Raw genomic sequence first — 18,508 nt, 5'->3', positions numbered from 1 at the left:
CACCCTGCAGGGGGCGGCTCATAGCTCTCTTCTATCTATTTCACCCTGCAGGGGACGGCTCATAGCTCCCTTCTATCTATATCATCCTGCAGGGGACGACCCAAAGCTCTCTTCTATCTATATCACCCTTCAGGGGGCGGCACATAGCTCCTTTCTATCTATATCACCCTGCAGGGGCGGGGTCATAGCTCTCTTCTATCTATATCACCCTGCAGGGGACGGCCCATAGCTCTCTTCTATCTTTATCACCCTGAAGGGGCAGGGTCATAGCTCTCTTCTATCTATATCACCCTGCAGGGGGCGGCTCATAGCTCCTTTCTATCTATATCACCTTGCAAGGGCTGGGTCATAGCTCTCTTCTATCTGTATCACTCTGCAGGGGCAGGGGCATAGCTCGCTTCTACCTATGTTACCTTGCAGGGGCGGGGTCATAGCTCTCTTCTATCTGTATCACCCTGCTGGGGATGGCCCATAGATCTCTTCTATCTGTATCATCCTGCAGGGGCAGGGTCATAGCTCTCTTCTATCTGTATAACCCTGCAGGAGGCGGCTCATAGCTCTCTTCTATCTATATCACCCTGCAGGGGACGGCCCATAGCTCTCTTCTATCTGTATCACCCTGCAGGGGACGGCCTATAGCTCTCTTCTATAGGTACTGTCACACTAAGCGATATCGCTAGCAATGTTGCTATAACTTGTGACGTTATAATGATATTGCTAGCGATATCGCTGTGTGTGATACTTACCTACAACCCGCTCCCCCGCTAGTTATCGCTGATCGCGTCAGAACGTCCAGGATTGTGTCTCGTCGTCAGCTTCCTGCGGCGCTTCCTGTGGAGAGACGAGGACGCAGGATCGCCTAGTGTGACAGGTAAGTAGCGACCCCCGTCCCCTGCGGTGTCGCTGGTGAGATCTGCCTGTGTGGCAGCTCACTAGCGACCACTTAGCGATGTACCAGCGATCCTGACCGCGTCATATCGCTGGTCGGGATCGCAGGTACATCGCCAAGTGTGACAGTACCTTATCTTTATCACCCTGCAGGGGCGGGGTCATAGCTCTCTTCTATCTATATCACCCTGCAGGGGGCGGCTCATAGCTCCTTTCTATCTATATCACCCTGCAGGGGCGGGGTCATAGCTCTCTTCTATCTGTATCACCCTGCAGGGGCAGGGTCATAGCTCGCTTCTACCTATGTCACCTTGCAGGGGCGGGGTCATAGATCTCTTCTATCTGTATCACCCTGCAGGGGATGGCCCATAGCTGTCTTCTATCTATATCATCCTGCAGGGGCAGGGTCATAGCTCTCTTCTATCTGTATCACCCTGCAGGAGGCGGCTCATAGATCTCTTCTATCTATATCACCCTGCAGGGGATGGTGTTATGAATGAGTCACCGGAGGAGGAAAAAACAAAAGTGCAAGCTAAGTCCAGAAAACCAGAGAGGTTGGTAGCTAGCGGATTGCAGACCCCTGATCCTATTCACAACAACTAACAGTAGTCGTGGAGCGTTCCTACAGTGGTCGTAGATGCCTCTTCACAGTCGGAGAACTAAATAAGCCTAAAGAAAGAAAGGGGAAATCTAGACTGCCCCAGAGCAGACCCCAAAGCAATAGACAGCCCCCAACATGTATTGTCGGTGAAAACAGATGAAAACACAAACACAGACAGAAAGACAGGCAGAGCAAACGATGGGGCCCAACTAACTAGATAGGAAAGGACAGAAAAGATGCTGGCTGCAATCCGCAAAAACCCTACCAAAAAAGTCCCAACACGTATGATAGGAAAAACGGCCCAGAAGTCACTAGAATTCAAAATCCCTTTATCAGCACTCAGATATATTCTGAAGACAGAGCAAAAGAGATTTAACTGATCAGGGACAAAAATGGAAATTCAGCAGAGCTCCAGCCGGGGCTGGCAGAACACAAAACTAAGCAAATCAGACAAAATCTCATGGATCAATAACAGAGCAAAACTTAGCTTTAGAAGACAGGAACTGAACTGGATGCCAGAGCTCAAAGCAGAGAAATCACCAGCAACCCTACAGGGCGTCGGCTGCCTTATATCCACTCAGAGATTCCGGATGTCCAATCGCAATCCACCTGTTCAGGTGACAGGTTTCTCCCATCCAAATCAGTTTCACCTCCTCCTTTCACCAGCAGAGGGAGTTCATCGGACATCAAAGGTGAACGAGAAAATGAGCTCACAACAGTACCTCCCCCTTGAGGAGGGGTCACCGAACCCTCATCCACGCCACCAGGCCGATCAGGATGGGCCCGATGAAAAGCACGAACCAATCTTTCGGCATGAATATCAGATGCAGAGACCCAAGAATTATCCTCCTGGCCTTAACCCTTCCACTTAACCAAATACTGGAGTCTCCGTCTAGCCAGACGAGAATCCAGTATCTTCTCAACCTCATATTCCACATTACCTTCAACCAATACAGGGTCAGGAGGTGCCACCACAGGAACTACTGGCTCAACAAACCTCTTCAGAGACTTATGAAACACGTTATGGATCTTAAATGTAACAGGAAGAGCCAATTGAAAAGAGACCGGATTAAGAATCTCCAAATTCTTTTAAGGTCCAATAAATCTAGGTTTCAACTTTGGAGAAGCCACCTTCATAGAGATATTCTTTGATGACAACCAAATCATATCACCCACCTTAAACCGGGGACCAATGGTCCTATGCCGGTTGGAAAACTGTTGGGCCTTTTCCTGGGAGAGAGACAACTTATCCACCACTTGGTCCCAAATCTGGTGTATTCTCTCCACCACAGTGTCAACACCTGGGCAGGCGGAAGACTCCACCTGCCCTGAAGAGAATCGAGGATGAAACCCAAAGTTACAAAAAAAAGGTGACATCAAAGTGGCAAAACTAGCTCTATTATTTAAAGCAAATTCAGCCAAGGGCAAAAATGAGACCCAATCATCCTGATCAGCGGAAATAAAACATCTCAAATAAGACTCCAAAGTTTGTTATTTTGGTTTGTTCTCTCTGTCTGCCCATTGGTCTGAGGGTGAAACGCAGAGGAGAAGGACAACTGAATTCCCAGCTTGGAACAAAAAGTCCTCCAAAATCTAGAGACAAACTGAACTCCTCTGTCAGATACAATGTTCTCAGGAATCCCATGCAAGCGAACCACCTGTTGCAAAAACAAGGGCACCAACTCTGAGGAAGATGGCAACTTAGGGAGTGGTACAAGATGGACCATCTTAGAGAATCTATCACAAATCACCCAGATAACAGTCATTCTCTGAGAGACAGGCAGATCAGAAATAAAATCCATTGAAATATGGGTCCATGGCCTCTTGGGCACCGGCAAAGGCATCAACAACCCACTAGAGCGAGAACAAGGTTTAGACCGGGAGCAAGTCCCACAGGACTGCACAAAATTCCTGACATCACGAGATAAGGCGGGCCACCAAAAAGACTGACTCACCAAATCTCTAGTACCAAAAATACCTGGATGACCAGCCAATGCAGAGCAATGAACTTCAGACATTACTCTCTTCCTCCACTGGTCAGGAACATACAATTTTCCAATGGGACAACGCTCAGGTTTGTCCTCCTGAAACGCTTCGAGAGCACGTCTCAAATCGGGCAAGATGGCAGAAAGAACTACCCCCTCACCTAAGATGGTAACAGGCTTGGTCACAATAGGAGAATCAGAAAAGAAACTCCTAGAGAGGGCGTCTGCCTTGACATTCTTAGTGCCCGGAAGAAAAGAGACCACAAAATCAAAACGTGTGAAAAACAAGGTCCACCTAGCCCGTCTAGGATTCAAGTGTTTGGCTGACTCAAGGTAAATCAAATTCTTGTGGTCAGTGAGGACCACGACTTGATGTCTAGCTCCCTCCAACCAATGTCTCCACTCCTCAAATGCCCATTTCATGGCTAACAGTTCCCGATTCCCCACATCATAGTTGCGTTCAGATGGGGAGAACTTTCGGGAAAAGAAAGCACAGGGATTCATTTTAGATGTTACCGGATCTTTTTGGGACAAACAGCTCCTGCACCAATCTCAGAAGCGTTCACCTCTACCTGAAACGGGAGTGAGACATCAGGTTGCCGCAAAACCGGAGCAGAAGTGAATCTTCGCTTCAGCTCCTGAAAGGAAGAAACAGCCTCTGGAGACCAATTGAGCATATCAGCACCCTTCTTAGTCAAATCAGTCAATGGTTTGGCAATACCAGCAAAATTAGCTATAAATTTACGATAAAAAAGAGCAAAACCCAAAACTTCTGGAGGGCCTTCAAAGAAGTGGGCTGAACCCAATCATAAATGGCCTGTTGTCATGTCGGACGCTGTTCACACCACAGCGTCCGGCAGGCAGCGGTAGTTCCATCTCCGTCCACTATAGCCTCAGTGGCGCCGGCTTGATTTTACTCAGGTTATCTGGGGTTAATCTAGCTGGAAATCAGGTGGGATGTTTGGTCACGCCCACGGTCTTTAAATAGTCGTGCTGGCCTGTGGGCGTCGCCGATTATAGCTTGTGTTTTGTGCCAAGTGGTTCCGGTCTGGAGTGGAGGTACTGGAGAGAGAAATTCATATCTGGTGGCGTATGATCCGTTGTTACCTTTTCGCCTTCCCATATTTGTGCTTTGTTTTGCCCTGTTCACATTACGGTATTGTCCGGTGTGTTTGCGGCGCGGTGCGGTTTAAGTTCTCCCTGTCTGTCATTACTGTGTGGGTTTTGGTGGTTTGACAACTCACTGGGTGGAGGGTGGAGGGTTCAGCTTAGGGCTGAGCAGGAGATAAGGAGAGGCTGGAGGCTCAGGCATTTGCACCTTTAGCAAAAACCCTGGGTTGAGGGTCAGACAGGGTTTTCCCTAGTTTGAGGGACTCCGCAGGGGCCCGGGTTTTGTCAGCCTCCATCGACCTAAGCCTCGCATAACATTATAATCGGCCTAACATTTTTCCATGGATTCCATGACTTCCATAAACCGCCAGTTGGCGGCGCTGTCCGTACAGGTCACCGAGTTGAAGGGGGCAGTTCAGCAGCAGGGCCTGGTTGTAGCTAATGTACAAGCGGCTTCTGCTGGTGCAGGTGCAGAGCCTAAGATTCCGCTGCCTGAACGATTTTCTGGGAAACGCAGCAAATTTGTCATCTTTCGGGAGGCCTGCAAGTTATACTTTCGCATGCGCCCGGTCTCCTCAGGTAATGAGGCTCAGCGGGTGGGTCTGGTGTTATCATTACTGAGTGGGGACCCCCAAGCATGGGCGTTTTCCTTACCAGCCGACTCTGCTACGTTTCATTCGGTTGAGAATGTTTTTTCAGCACTCGGGCTCATTTATGATGACCCCGACAGATTGGCTTTAGCAGAATCTAAAATCCGCGCCCTCCGTCAGGGGGAACGTATGGCGGAAGACTATTGTTCAGAATTTCGCCGTTGGGCAGTAGGCACACAGTGGAACGACCCAGCGCTGCGGAGTCAGTTTATGTATGGGGTCTCAGGAAGAGTTAAACAGGCCCTCCTGATGTATGAGACTCCTGCATCGTTAGAATCTGCCATGAGTTTGGTTATTCGTATTGATCGCCGTTTGCGTCAAGGGGCGCAGGAGACGCTGCCTCTGGGGGAAAGCAGGGGTGCCAGTGTGGTTGCTGCAGAGGAGCCCAGGACTTCCCGCTAATAAGTCGTTCGTACCCCTTCATCTTCGTCTTAAAGTGTTGGGGGAACACCACGACTCGGTCCTGGCCGGTCATCCAGGGGTTAGGGGCACCTTGGAACTGGTATCGCGCCGCTTCTGGTGGCCAAAAATCCGGCAGGATGTGGTTTCCTACGTGACAGCTTGCATCACGTGCGCCAGGGCCAAGTCGCCCAGAACCCGTCCTGCTGGCACTCTACAGCCTCTGGGGATACCTAGTAGGCCATGGACAGAAATCTCCATGGACTTTATCACAGACTTGCCTGCCTCGGCGGGGAACACGGTCATCCTGGTGGTGGTTGATCGATTTTCGAAGATGGCGCATTTTGTGTCGTTGCCTTCCTTGCCCAACGCGAAGACGTTGGCTCAGGTCTTTGTGCAGGAGGTGGTCAGACTGCACGGAGTTCCGTCGGACATAGTGTCTGATAGGGGTACCCAGTTTGTGGCGAAGTTTTGGAAAGCTTTTTGCTCACGATTGGGGATCAAGTTGTCTCATTCGTCGGCGTTTCATCCGCAGTCAAATGGTCAAACTGAGCGCATGAACCAAAATCTGGAGCAGTATTTGCGATGTTTTGTGTCTGACAACCAAGAGGAGTGGTCGACGTTCCTTCCCTTGGCCGAGTTCGCATTAAATAATCACCGCCAAGAATCATCGGGAGAGTCTCCGTTCTTTTGTGTTTATGGGCACCATCCTCAATTTTGTACCTTGCGTCAGGGGGGCTCTGGGGGCGTCCCAGAGGAGGACCGGTTAGGAGTTCAACTATCATCGGTCTGGAGGAGTGTGAAACAGCGATTGCTGAGTATGAGTGCAAGATACAAACGTGTGGCTGACTCTAGACGCGTGCCAGGTCCGGACCTGTGTGTGGGTGATTGGGTGTGGTTAGCTACTAAAAACATAAAACTCAAAATTCCATCATTGAAATTGGGTCCAAGGTTTATTGGCCCTTTTAAGATTGCTGCCATCATAAACCCGGTTGCTTATCGGTTGGAGCTTCCTGCGGTATACAAGATACACAACGTGTTTCACAGGTCTTTATTGAAAAAGGTGGTAGGCTCTGTGGACACAACGCCGATGCCACCTCCAGTCTTGGTGGATGGCAATTTAGAGTTTGAAGTCTCCAAGGTGGTGGACTCTCGAGTACTGCGCCGTACTCTTCAGTATTTGGTGCACTGGCGGGGGTATGGTCCGGAGGAGAGGTGTTGGGTACCAGCCTCGGACATACATGCGGATCGGCTGGTCAGTTCCTTTCACCGCCGTCATCCGGACAAGCCGGGTCCTATGAGTCTTGAGGGCCCTGGGGTCCCTCGTAGAAGACGGGGTACTGTCATGTCGGACGCTGTTCACACCACAGCGTCCGGCAGGCAGCGGTAGTTCCATCTCCGTCCACTATAGCCTCAGTGGCGCCGGCTTGATTTTACTCAGGTTATCTGGGGTTAATCTAGCTGGAAATCAGGTGGGATGTTTGGTCACGCCCACGGTCTTTAAATAGTCGTGCTGGCCTGTGGGCGTCGCCGATTATAGCTTGTGTTTTGTGCCAAGTGGTTCCGGTCTGGAGTGGAGGTGTTGGAGAGAGAAATTCATATCTGGTGTCGTATGATCCGTTGTTACCTTTTCGCCTTCCTATATTTGTGCTTTGTTTTGCCCTGTTCACATTATAGTATTGTCCTGTGTGGTTGCGGCGCGGTGTGGTTTGAGTTCTCCCTGTCTGTCTTTACTGTGTGGGTTTTGGTGGTTTGACATCTCACTGGGTGGAGGGTGGAGGGTTCAGCTTAGGGCTGAGCAGGAGATAAGGAGAGGCTGGAGGCTCAGGCATTTGCACCTTTAGCAAAAACCCTGGGTTGAGGGTCAGACAGGGTTTTCCCTAGTTTGAGGGACTCCGCAGGGGCCCGGGTTTTGTCAGCCTCCTTCGACCTAAGCCTCGCATAACACCTGTACCTTGGCCGGGTCCATTTTAATAGTTGACGGAGACAAAATAAATCCCAAAAATGAAATCCTCTGTATACCAAAAAGGCACTTCGACCCATTAACATACAGGGAATGCTCCCTCAAAATCCGGAACACAGTCCGAACATGTTCCACATGAGAGTCCCAATCCCTGGAAAAGATCAAAATATCATCCAGATAGATAATCAGAAACTTATCCACAAAATCCAGGAAAATATCATTCATGAAGCACTGGAAGACAGAAGGGGCATTAGTGAGCCCAAAAGGAATCACCAGGTACTCAAAATGTCCCTCCGGAGTATTAAACACCGTCTTCCATTCATCCCCATGCTTAATGCCAATAAGATTATACGCCCCCCTGAGGTCAAGCTTGGTAAACCAGCAAGCACCTTTAACTCTGGAGAATAGATCAGAAATCATGGGTAACGGATACTGATATTTAACAGTAATTTTGTTGAGGGAACGATAGTCAATACAAGGCCTTAATGAACCATCTTTCTTGGCCACGAAAAAAAACCGAGCACCCAAGGGTGAAGAGGATGGTCTAATATGACCCTTCTCCAACGACTCCTTAATATAAGATCGCATAGCCTCATGCTCGGGTACAGATAAATTGAAAAGTCGACCCTTGGGAAATTTACACCCAGGGCTCAGCTCAATTGCACAGTCATAACTCCTATGAGGAGGCAAAGACACAGACTCATTCTCACTAAATACATCATAAAAATCAGCCAAATAGTCTGGAACATCATGCGACTGGGGAGAGGTGGAGAAAACAGGAGAGTCACTAAGAGCACACTGACAACCCCAACTCACCACAGACACAGATTTCCAATCCAAAACTGGATTATGGATTTGCAACCAGGGAAACCCCAGAACAATGATATCATGCAAATTATGCAACACCAAAAATCTGCAATTTTCTTGATGGTCTGGGGCGACCCGCATTACCACCTGGGTCCAAAACTGAGGTTTATTCTTCAACAAAGGAGTAGCATCAATACCCCTCAAAGGGATAGGCATCCGCAGAGGTGTCATAGGAAACCCACAACGTTTAGCAAAATCCAAGTCCATCAGGTTCAGAGCTGCTCCTGAATCCACAAAAGCCTTAGCGGAAAATGTGGACAGGGAGCAGATCAGAGTAATTGCCAGAAGAAACTTAGCTTGTATACCACCCACAGCAAATGTGTGTGCAAAACATTTCTCTCGTTTAGGGCAGACAGAAATAGTATGAGAGACGTCTCCAGAGAAAAAACACAGCTTATTACGCCTTCTGAACTCCAGACGTTCCGCCCTAGACAAAACTTTATCACATTGCATAGGTTCAGACATTTGTTCAACAGGTGGCAACATTTCTCGTGTAATTTTATGTTCACGTAAACGCCGATCAACCTGATGTCATGATCCAGGACGGGGTTTCGATTTGGCCCGTCCTGGTCTGATTGGGGGTTAATTATTCCGCCTCTCCCTGGCAGAGGGCGGCTATTTAATGCTCACTGGACCTAGGTCCGGTGTCAGTTATACTCCTGCCCTCGGCTGAGTTAGTTGACCTTGTGCGTACGTGTGCCTTGTGCCTGATATCTTGCTTGCTTGTTCGGTTTTGATTCGGTTCTGTCCCTGTTATGAGTTCTGCCTGTCCCTCTTGTACTGCGCTACCTCTCGTGTATGACTCTCTGCTTGTGACCCGACTTCTCTCTGCTCGTCCCCTTGGTACCACGTCGCCTTCTTGTGTATGACCTTTGGCTTTGTCTGACCTCCTGTCTGTTTACCCCTTCTGTACCTCGCTGTCCGTACTGTGAACGACCTCCGTTTTGCCTGACTCTGAGTTTGCTGTCTTCTGTGAAAGCAGGACGCTAAGCCCCGCCCCCTTGCAGTCACATGACCGTAAGTCCCGTGCCGGCTTGCTAAACTGCATCACTAAGGTCCTGTGCACCTATACTTTCTGGCTATTCTGGTCCCCAGGGGTCCCTAAAGTGTGGGTGAGTCTCTGCTCAGTGGAGGCTGTACGCCGGCGCTGTCAGGATCCTGATATTATAACTGACCCATACCATTTTTTTTTCTCCACTCCCCTTCTCCTGTGTATGTGATGGATCCTATGCATGCTCTTTCTGAGCAGGTTAAACACCTAACCCAGATGTCTCAGAAATTCCTTGGAGAACAATGAGTCCTGGCTCAGTCTCAGCAGCTGATCGCTGACACTGTGCAGGGGGTTTTTTCATTGAGGGCTCGGGATATTACATTAGTTTCCCTTGAGTCTCCAGTGAAGTTACCAGATACCTTTTCTGGAAATAAAAAAGAGTTCAGAGTTTTCTAGGAGGGCTGTAAGCTTTTTTTTCCTTAACACCACACTCTTCTGGGGATGAAAGTCAGAGAGTGGGGGTCATTATGTCTCTGTTAAGGGGAGCCCCCCAAGCTTGGGCTTTCTCCCTTCCGACCACCGCCCCTGAGCGTATGACGGTAGATACATTTTTTAAGGCCCTGGGGCATATTTATGATGAGCCTGATCACATGCGTATGGCTGAGGACATGGTGATGAGTGTGTGCCAGGGAAAGCACTCAGCCGAGTGGTTTTGCTCTGAGTTCAGACGCTGGGCAGCGGAGGTCTGTTGGAACGATGCCGCCCTTCGGGGTTTGTTCCGTAGAGGCCTGTCTGAACATCTGAAAGACGCCTTGGCTCTCCATCCTCCGCCTGATTCCCTGGAGGAGGCTATGACACAGGCCGTCCGAATGGATCGCCGGCTACGGGTGAGGGGAGTGATGCAAAGTGAAAGACCGTTATTCTCCCAAGGAAGGGGACCCAGTCCTATTTTTGAGATCGCGGAGATGGGAACCATCGACCTCAAGGAAAATGAAAGGAGACCACGGCGCGTGGGAAAAGACTGTTTTCACTGTGGTGATTCTGGACATTGGAGAAAGGATTGCCCCTCCCGTCCACTAACCAAGCGACTGAGCCCGGGTGATTGTCGTGGAGGCCACCCAGGCTCTCAGGTACCCTTTTCTGCCTTCTCTAAAATGTTGCAGGTGGAACTCTGCTGTGGGAGTGTCTCCACATCCACTTCTGCCTTCGTGGATTGCGGATCAACATTTAACTTTATTGACTCTGATTTGGTATCCAGGTGTAAGTTAGGGACAGTTAGGTTGGAGACTCCTATTCACCTTGTGGCCATTGACAAAACACCACTGGTAAAAAATGACATTATGTTTCGTACTGAAGAGTTTCTCCTTAAAGTGAGTTCCTTGCACCAGGAACGTATTTCATGTTTTGTGATGGACAACCTGCCAGCGGGACTGGTGTTGGGGTTCCCCTGGTTACAATTGCATAATCCTGTAATTAATTGGGAATGTCGGGACATTGTTAAATGGGGTCCTTATTGTTCTGAGAAATGTCTTGATACTGTGTCTGTGTCGTCCGTGGGTCTGGAAGGTATTCCGGAGTGCCTGATAGACTATACGGACGGTTTCTCCGAAAAAGAGGCTGAGGTTTTACCACCACACCGCCCATTTGATTGTGCCATTGACCTGGTTCCAGGTGCTAAATTGCCCAAGGCCCGCTTGTATAACCTTTCGGGTCCAGAGCGGGCTGCGATGAAGGAGTATATTTCCGAGAGCCTCAGTAAGGGACACATTCGTCCTTCTGTTTCTCCTGTGGCGGCGGGGTTCTTTTTAGTAAAGAAAAATGACGGTGGTTTACGCCCATGCATCGATTTTCGTGAGTTAAATAAGATAACTGTGAGGAATACGTATCCCCTTCCACTTATTCCTGATTTATACAACCAATTGTCCGGAGCTAAGTGGTTTTCAAAATTAGATCTACGGGGAGCGTATAACCTTATCCGAGTCCGAGACGGAGATGAATGGAAAACCGCTTTTCTCACTACTGAAGGGTTGTTGGAAAATCTGGTCATGCCTTTCGGCTTGACGAATGCTCCAGCGGTCTTCCAAAACTTCATAAATCACGTGTTCTCTGATTTTATTGGACGTTTTTTGGTGGTATATTTGGATGACATATTGATCTATTCTCCTGATAAACAGACTCACATTGGTCATGTTCGGGCAGTTCTCCAAAGGCTCCGGGAGAACTGTCTCTTGACTAAACTGGAAAAATGTTTGTTTTTTGTTCAGGAACTGTCGCTTCTGGGGTTCATTGTGTCTGCTGAAGGGTATCGCATGGATCCTAATAAGGTGCAGGCCATTGTCGAGTGGGTTCAACCTTGTGATTTGAAGGCTCTGCAGCGTTTCCTAGGATTTCCCAATTACTATCGCAAATTCATAAAGGAGTTCTCACAGGTGGTTAAACCCCTCACAGACATGACTCAAAAGGGGGCCGATATCAAGAATTGGTCAACCGCAGCGGTAGCGGCATTTCAGTTTTTGAAAACATGTTTCATGTCGGCCCCGGTTCCTGTTCAACCGGACCCGTCTGAACCATTTATTGCTGAGGTAGATGCCTCAGAGGGGGCGGTATTGTCCCAAGGACCCGCCACTTTGACCAATTTAAGACCTTGCGCCTTTTTCTCAAAGAAATTCTCTACTGCGGAGAGAAACTATGATATGGGAAATCGAGAACTTCTGGCCGTTAAGTTGGCCTTTGAACAATGGAGGCATTTTTTGGAGGGGGCTGTCCATCCAATAACCGTAATTACGGACCACAAAAACCTAGCTTATATTGAGTCAGCTAAGAGGTTGACTCCTAGACAGGCTAGATGGTCATTTTTTTTTTCACGATTCAACTTCTCGATCACTTTTCGGCCAGGATCTAAAAATGTCAGAGCAGATGCCTTGTCACGCAGTCTAGATCCGGTGTCCCCCCCAGAACCTCCATCCTCCATTCTTCAGCCTGGGGTGGTGGTGGCAAGTATTTCGAATATGTTGGAACGAGGGATTCGGGAAGCCCAGTCTCTTGCACCGTCGGCTAAGCCGGTGAACAAACTTTTTGCGCCAGCTCAGCTACGCCTTAAGGTCCTCCGGGAGTTCCATGACTCAGTTCTGGGTGGACATCCAGGGATCTCGGCTACCCGGAAGGCCATTGCTAGAGTATTCTGGTGATCTGCTGTAGCCTCTGATGTTGGGGAATATGTGTCTGCGTGTGATGATTGTGCCCGTGCAAAAACCCCCCATAACCGGCTGGCCGGGGAATTGGTACCACTGCCAATTCCTGAGAGACCATGGACGCATTTGTCCATGGATTTCATCACCAACCTTCCCCCCTCCAAGGGTAATACCGTCATCTGGTTTGTGGTGGACAGGTTTAGTAAACAGGCACATTTTGTACCTTTGGCAGCTCTACCTAATGCGGAAACATTGTCCAGATTGTTTGTTGAGCATGTGGTGCGGTTGCATGGGGTACCCTTGAATGTGGTGTCTGATAGAGGAGTGCAATTTGTTTCCAGAATTTTGGAGGGCTTTTTGTAAAAGGTTGGGTATTGGTCTGTCCTTTTCATGTGCTTATCATCCAGAGACTAATGGGCAGACCGAGCGGACCAATCAGTCTCTGGAGCAAATTCTGCGTTGCTTGACTCCAGACCGACAAGATGATTGGTGTTCTGTGTTACCGGTGGCTGAGTTTGCATTTAACAACCGTGTTAACCATATAACACAAATCCCATGAATATAGCATGGAACAAAGAAGAGATCCCAATAATGTTAAAAAAATCATTTTATTCAAAAATTCTAAAATGACAAAAGCATAATGCCGTTTAAACTTACAGCCCCCAACATGTATTGTCAGTGAAAACAGATGAAAACACAAACACACACAGAAAGACAGGCAGAGCAAACGATGGGGCCCAACTAACTAGATAGGAAAGGACAGAAAAGATGCTGGCTGCAATCCGCAAAAACCCTACCAAAAAAGTCCCAACACGTCTGATAGGAAAAACGGCCCTGAAGTCACTAGACTTCAAAATCCCTATATCAGCACTCCGATATATTCTGAAGACAGAGCAAAAGAGATTTAACTGATCAGGGACAAAAATGGAAATTCAGCAGAGCCCCAGTCGGGGCTGGCAGAACACAAAACTAAGCAAAATCAGACAAAATCTCATGGAACAATAACAGAGCAAAACTTAGCTTTAGAAGACAGGAACTGAACTGGAGGCCAGAGCTCAGAGCAGAGAAATTACCAGCAACCCTACAGGGTGTCGGCTGCCTTATATCCACTCAGAGATTCCGGATGTCCAATCGCAATCCACCTGTTCAGGTGACAGGTTTCTCCCATCCAAATCAGTTTCACCACCTCCTTTCACCAGCAGAGGGAGTTCATCGGACATCAAAGGTGAACGAGAAAATGAGCTCACAACAGGACGGCTCATAGCTCTCTTCTATCTATATCACCCTGCAGGGGACGGCTCATAGCTCTCTTCTATCTGTATCACCCTGCAGGGTCGGCCCATAGCTCTCTTCTATCTATATCACCCTGCAGGGGACGGCTCATATCTCCCTTCCATCTGTATCACCCTGCAGGGGCGGGGTCATAGCTCTTTTCTATCTGTATCACCCTGCAGGGGACGGCTTATAGCTCTCTTCTGTTGTGAGTTCATTCTCACCAGTTGTGAGTTGCCCTTCTGGACTTCCTCTGGTGGTGACGGGAGGTGGTGCAGCTGGTTTGATCGGTGGAGATCTGCCACCTGAGAATGAGGATGACGATTGGATCTCAGGATTCTCAGATTGGATTTAAGACAGCCGACGCCCTATTCAGTTGCTGGTGATTCCTTCTGGCTTGTCAGCTCTTGGTTTTCAGCTCTGTTCCAGTCATCTAAAGCTAAGTTTTTCTGCTAATGTTCACACTTGATTTTGTTGGTCTATTCAGTTTTTTGTGTGGTCTGCCAGCCCCGGCTGGGGGCTGAGCTGAATTTCCACTCTTATTTATCAGTATTTTGCCAATTGGCTTTTTGTCCCTTACTAGTTCGGTCTCTTTTTGCTCTGTCTCAGAATATTTCAGAGTGCTGATATAGTGGGAGAAGTCTAGTGACTTCAGGGTTAATTTTGCTATCAGAAGTGTTGGACATTATTTTTGTAGGGTTTTTTGCAGGTTGCAGATAGTGTCTTCCCTTTCCTTTCCTGTCTAGTTAGTTTGGGCCCCATCATTTGCTCAGCCTATTTTCCTGCCTGTGTTTGTGCCTTCATCTTGTTTCACCGTCAATACATGTGTGGGGGCTATCTATTCCTCCGGCCGTGACGAGGCATCTAGGTTCATCGTAGGTACGATCCACAGCTACTCTAGTTGTGTGGTAAGATCAGGGATCTGCAATCTGCATCGTTACCAACCACTCTGGTTTTCTGTGGCTTAGCTTATTTGCTTTTTTCTCCACGGTGACCCATTCATAACACTCTTCTATCTATATCACCCTGCAGGGGCGGCGTCATAGCTCTCTTCTATCTGTATCACCCTACAGGGGGCGGGGTCATAGCTCTCTTCCATCTGTATCACCCTGCAGGGGACGGCTCATAGCTCTCTTCTATCTGTATCACCCTGCAGGGGATGGCTCATAGCTCCCTTCTATCTATATCACCCTGCAGGGGACGGCTCATAGCTCCTTTCTATCTATATCACCCTGCAGGGGTGGGGTCATAGCTCACTTCTCTCTGTATCACCCTGCGGGTGTGAAGTCATTGCTCTTTTCTATCTGCATCACTCTGCGAGGGTGGGGCAATAGATTTGTTCTGTCTATATCACCCTGCAGAGGAGGGGTCACAGCTCCCTTCTATCTGTATGACCCTGCGGGGGCGGAGTCATAGCTCCTTTCTATTTGTATCACCCTGCAGGGGCGGGGTCATAGTTCCTTTTATATCTGTATCACCCTGCAGGGCCAGGGTCATAGCTACTTTCTATCTGTATCACCCTGCAGGGGCAGGGTCACAGCTCCCTTCTGTCTATATCACCCTGCAGGGGCAGGGTCACAGCTCCCTTCCGTCTATATCACCCTGCAGGGGCAGGGTCACAGCTCCCTTCTGTTTATATCACCCTGCAGGGGCGGGGTCACAGCTCCCTTCCGTCTATATCACCCTGCAGGGGCGTGGTCACAGCTCCCTTCCATCTATAACACCCTGCAGGGGCAAGGTCACAGCTCCCTTCCGTTTATATCACCCTGCAGGGGCGGGGTCACAGCTCCCTTCCGTCTATATCACCCTGCAGGGGCGTGGTCACAGCTCCCTTCCGTCTATATCACCCTGCAGGGGCAGGGTCACAGCTCCCTTCCGTTTATATCACCCTGCAGGGGCGTGGTCACAGCTCCCTTCCGTTTATATCACCCTGCAGGGGCAGGGTCACAGCTCCCTTCTGTCTATATCACCCTGCTGGGGGTTGGGCACACATTTTGAACTTTATGACTTACCTCAAAAGTGGCGTTGCCAAAGATACTGTCCTGAAAAGTTGGCCCCAGGATAATCAGAGTCACCTCCTTGGAGGAATTCATGATGGACAGGTGGGTCACCATCAAGTTATTATGCAGCTTGACAAATCCAGCTGGCCTCCCCGGAGGACAGTGCACCTCCATCTACAGGAGGAGGAACATGGTGTCAGGATTAATTGGTATTGTCACCATCAGAGGGCGCCACACATTAGGTGCCAGATCTTGTGTTGCCCTCTAGGGAGGTTCCTCAGGAGGTAATAGCAAATGCTCGGCCCTCTGATGTAATAAACAGGAGTGTTAGATGTGTATCTCTGGTTCATGTGGGCTGCTATGTGGATAACTTTAGCTGAATAGTGTGGGAGGGTGAGGTGCCCTGACCCCCAAGTCACTGTCTATGTAACCCTCACCTGATGAGTACAGGTGCAGCAGAAGTTCTGAAGTAGCTGCAGGACGTCATTGCCGCTGTTGTCCTTAATCTTCACGTCATAGAGAGGTGCGCTGCACGCAACATGTTGAAACGCCTGGAATAGGCGCTGACCAACATGGTTCAACACATCAAATGTGAAGTTCCGACCCTGTGACACCGTGACTGGTGGGAAGAGACACAAGGATGGATCAGTACCAGAACTCAGAAGACAGTTCACATGAGACAGGTAGGACTATATTCATGGACAGCACCCACTGTAGAAGGCACACACGCAGCCATACCAGAGAAGACAACAGATCAGGAGAGGTCCTTCATCTAGAGATTAATAATGTGTATAGAGACCACCAGCCTGAAAGCATTAAACCAGTACACAACATTGACTGGAGCATTAAACCAGTGGACATCAGAGACTGGAGCATTAAACCAGTGGACATCAGAGACTGGAGCAATAAACCAGTGGACATCAGAGAATGGAGCATTAAACCACTGGACAACAATGACTGGAGCATTAAACCGCTAGAAAACAGGAACTGGAGGATTAAACCAGTGGACACCAATGACTGGAGCATTAAACCGCTAGAAATCAGGAACTGGAGGATTAAACCAGTGGACACCAATGACTGGAGCATGAAACTCTAGAAATCAGGGACTGGAGAATTAAACCAGTGGACATCAGAGACTGGAGCAATAAACCAGTGGACATCAGAGACTGGAGCATTAAACCACTGGACACCAATGACTGGAGCATTAAACCGCTAGAAATCAGGAACTGGAGGATTAAACCAGTGGACACCAATGACTGGAGCATGAAACTCTAGAAATTAGGGACTGGAAAATTAAACCACTGGACACCAATGACTGGAGCATTAAACCGCTAGAAATCAGGGACTGGAGGATTAAACCTGTACACAACAGGGACTGGAGCATTAAACCACTAGAAATCAGGGTCTGGAGAATTAAACCAGTGGACACCAATGACTGGAGCATTAAACCAGTGGACACCAATGACTGGAGCATGAAACTCTAGAAATCAGGGACTGGAGAATTAAACCAGTGGACACCAGGGACTGGAGCATTAAACCGCTAGACACCAGGGACAATGATATTTCCTATTCAGTCACATAGGGTGCACAGGATATATAACACAATGATTTTGGATACATACAGTATATATATATTCTTACATTTCTCTTTCACGATTAGCTGGTTAATCTGAAACAGAAAATTCAACATTAGTGATGACTCTGCACACGATGAACATATGGATGAGTGACATCACAGCTGAAAGGGCAGGCAGGAGAGACAGGAGGAGCAACAGACAGGCAGGGGAGGCATGAGGAACAGACAGGCAGGAGAGACTGGAGGAACAGACAAGCATGGGAGATGGAAGGACCAGACAGGCAGGGGAGACAGGAGGACCAGACAGGCAGGGGAGACAGGAGGACCAGACAGGCAGGGGAGACAGGAGGACCAGACAGGCAGGGGAGACAGGAGGAACAGACAGGCAGGGGAGACAGGAGGAACAGAAAGGCAGAGGAGACAGGAGGAAAAGAGAGGCAGAGGAGACGGGAGGAACAGAAAGACAGGGGAGATGGTAGGAACAGAAAGACAAGGGAGGCAAGAGGAACAGACAGGCAGAGGAGACAGGAGGAACATAAATACAGGGGAGATGGTAGTAACAAACAGACAGGGGAGACAGAAGGAACAGAAGGGCAGGGGAGACAGAAAGAACAGACGGGCAGGGGAGACAGGAGGAACAGAGAGAAAGAGGAGACAGGAAGAACAGACAGGCAAGGGAGACAGGAGGAACAGACAAGCAGGGGAGACAGGAGAGACAGCCAACAGGGAAGATGGAAGGACCAGACAGACAGGGGAGACGGAAGGAACAGAAGGGCAGGGGAGACAGAAAGAACAGACGGGCAGGGGAGACTGGAGGAACAGAGAGGAAGAGGAGACAGGAAGAACAGACAGGCAAGGGAGACAGGAGGAACAGACAAGCAGGGGAGACAGGAGAGACAGACAAGCAGGGAAGATGGAAGGACCAAACAGACAGGGGAGACGGAAGGAACAGACAGGCAGGGGAGACAGAAGGAACAGACGGGCAGGGGAGACAGGAGGAACAGAGAGCCAGAGG

General features: G+C 49.1%; 1 protein-coding gene across 4 annotated transcripts in view; it reads right to left on the bottom strand.

Moving 5' to 3' along the window:
* Positions 1–18,508, bottom strand: part of LOC141078101 (phospholipid scramblase 2-like) — a 112,078-nt gene that overhangs the window by 36,637 nt on the left and 56,933 nt on the right. For all 4 annotated transcript variants that reach the window (XM_073564938.1, XM_073564939.1, XM_073564937.1 and 1 more), the window contains exons 4-6: positions 17,559–17,586; positions 16,355–16,536; positions 15,930–16,091 (exon numbers count right to left, since the gene is read on the bottom strand). In XM_073564938.1, the coding sequence (XP_073421039.1) occupies positions 15,930–16,091; positions 16,355–16,536; positions 17,559–17,586 (372 nt within the window). The remainder of the gene's footprint in view (positions 1–15,929; positions 16,092–16,354; positions 16,537–17,558; positions 17,587–18,508) is intronic.

The sequence above is a fragment of the Dendrobates tinctorius genome, unplaced genomic scaffold, assembly GCF_039654945.1.
Source record: "Dendrobates tinctorius isolate UK_male_01 unplaced genomic scaffold, ASM3965494v1 ptg000502l, whole genome shotgun sequence".
NCBI classification, from domain to species: Eukaryota; Metazoa; Chordata; class Amphibia; order Anura; family Dendrobatidae; genus Dendrobates; species Dendrobates tinctorius.
Note: the sequence above shows the minus strand (reverse complement) of the source record. Positions and strands in the feature narration are given on the sequence as shown.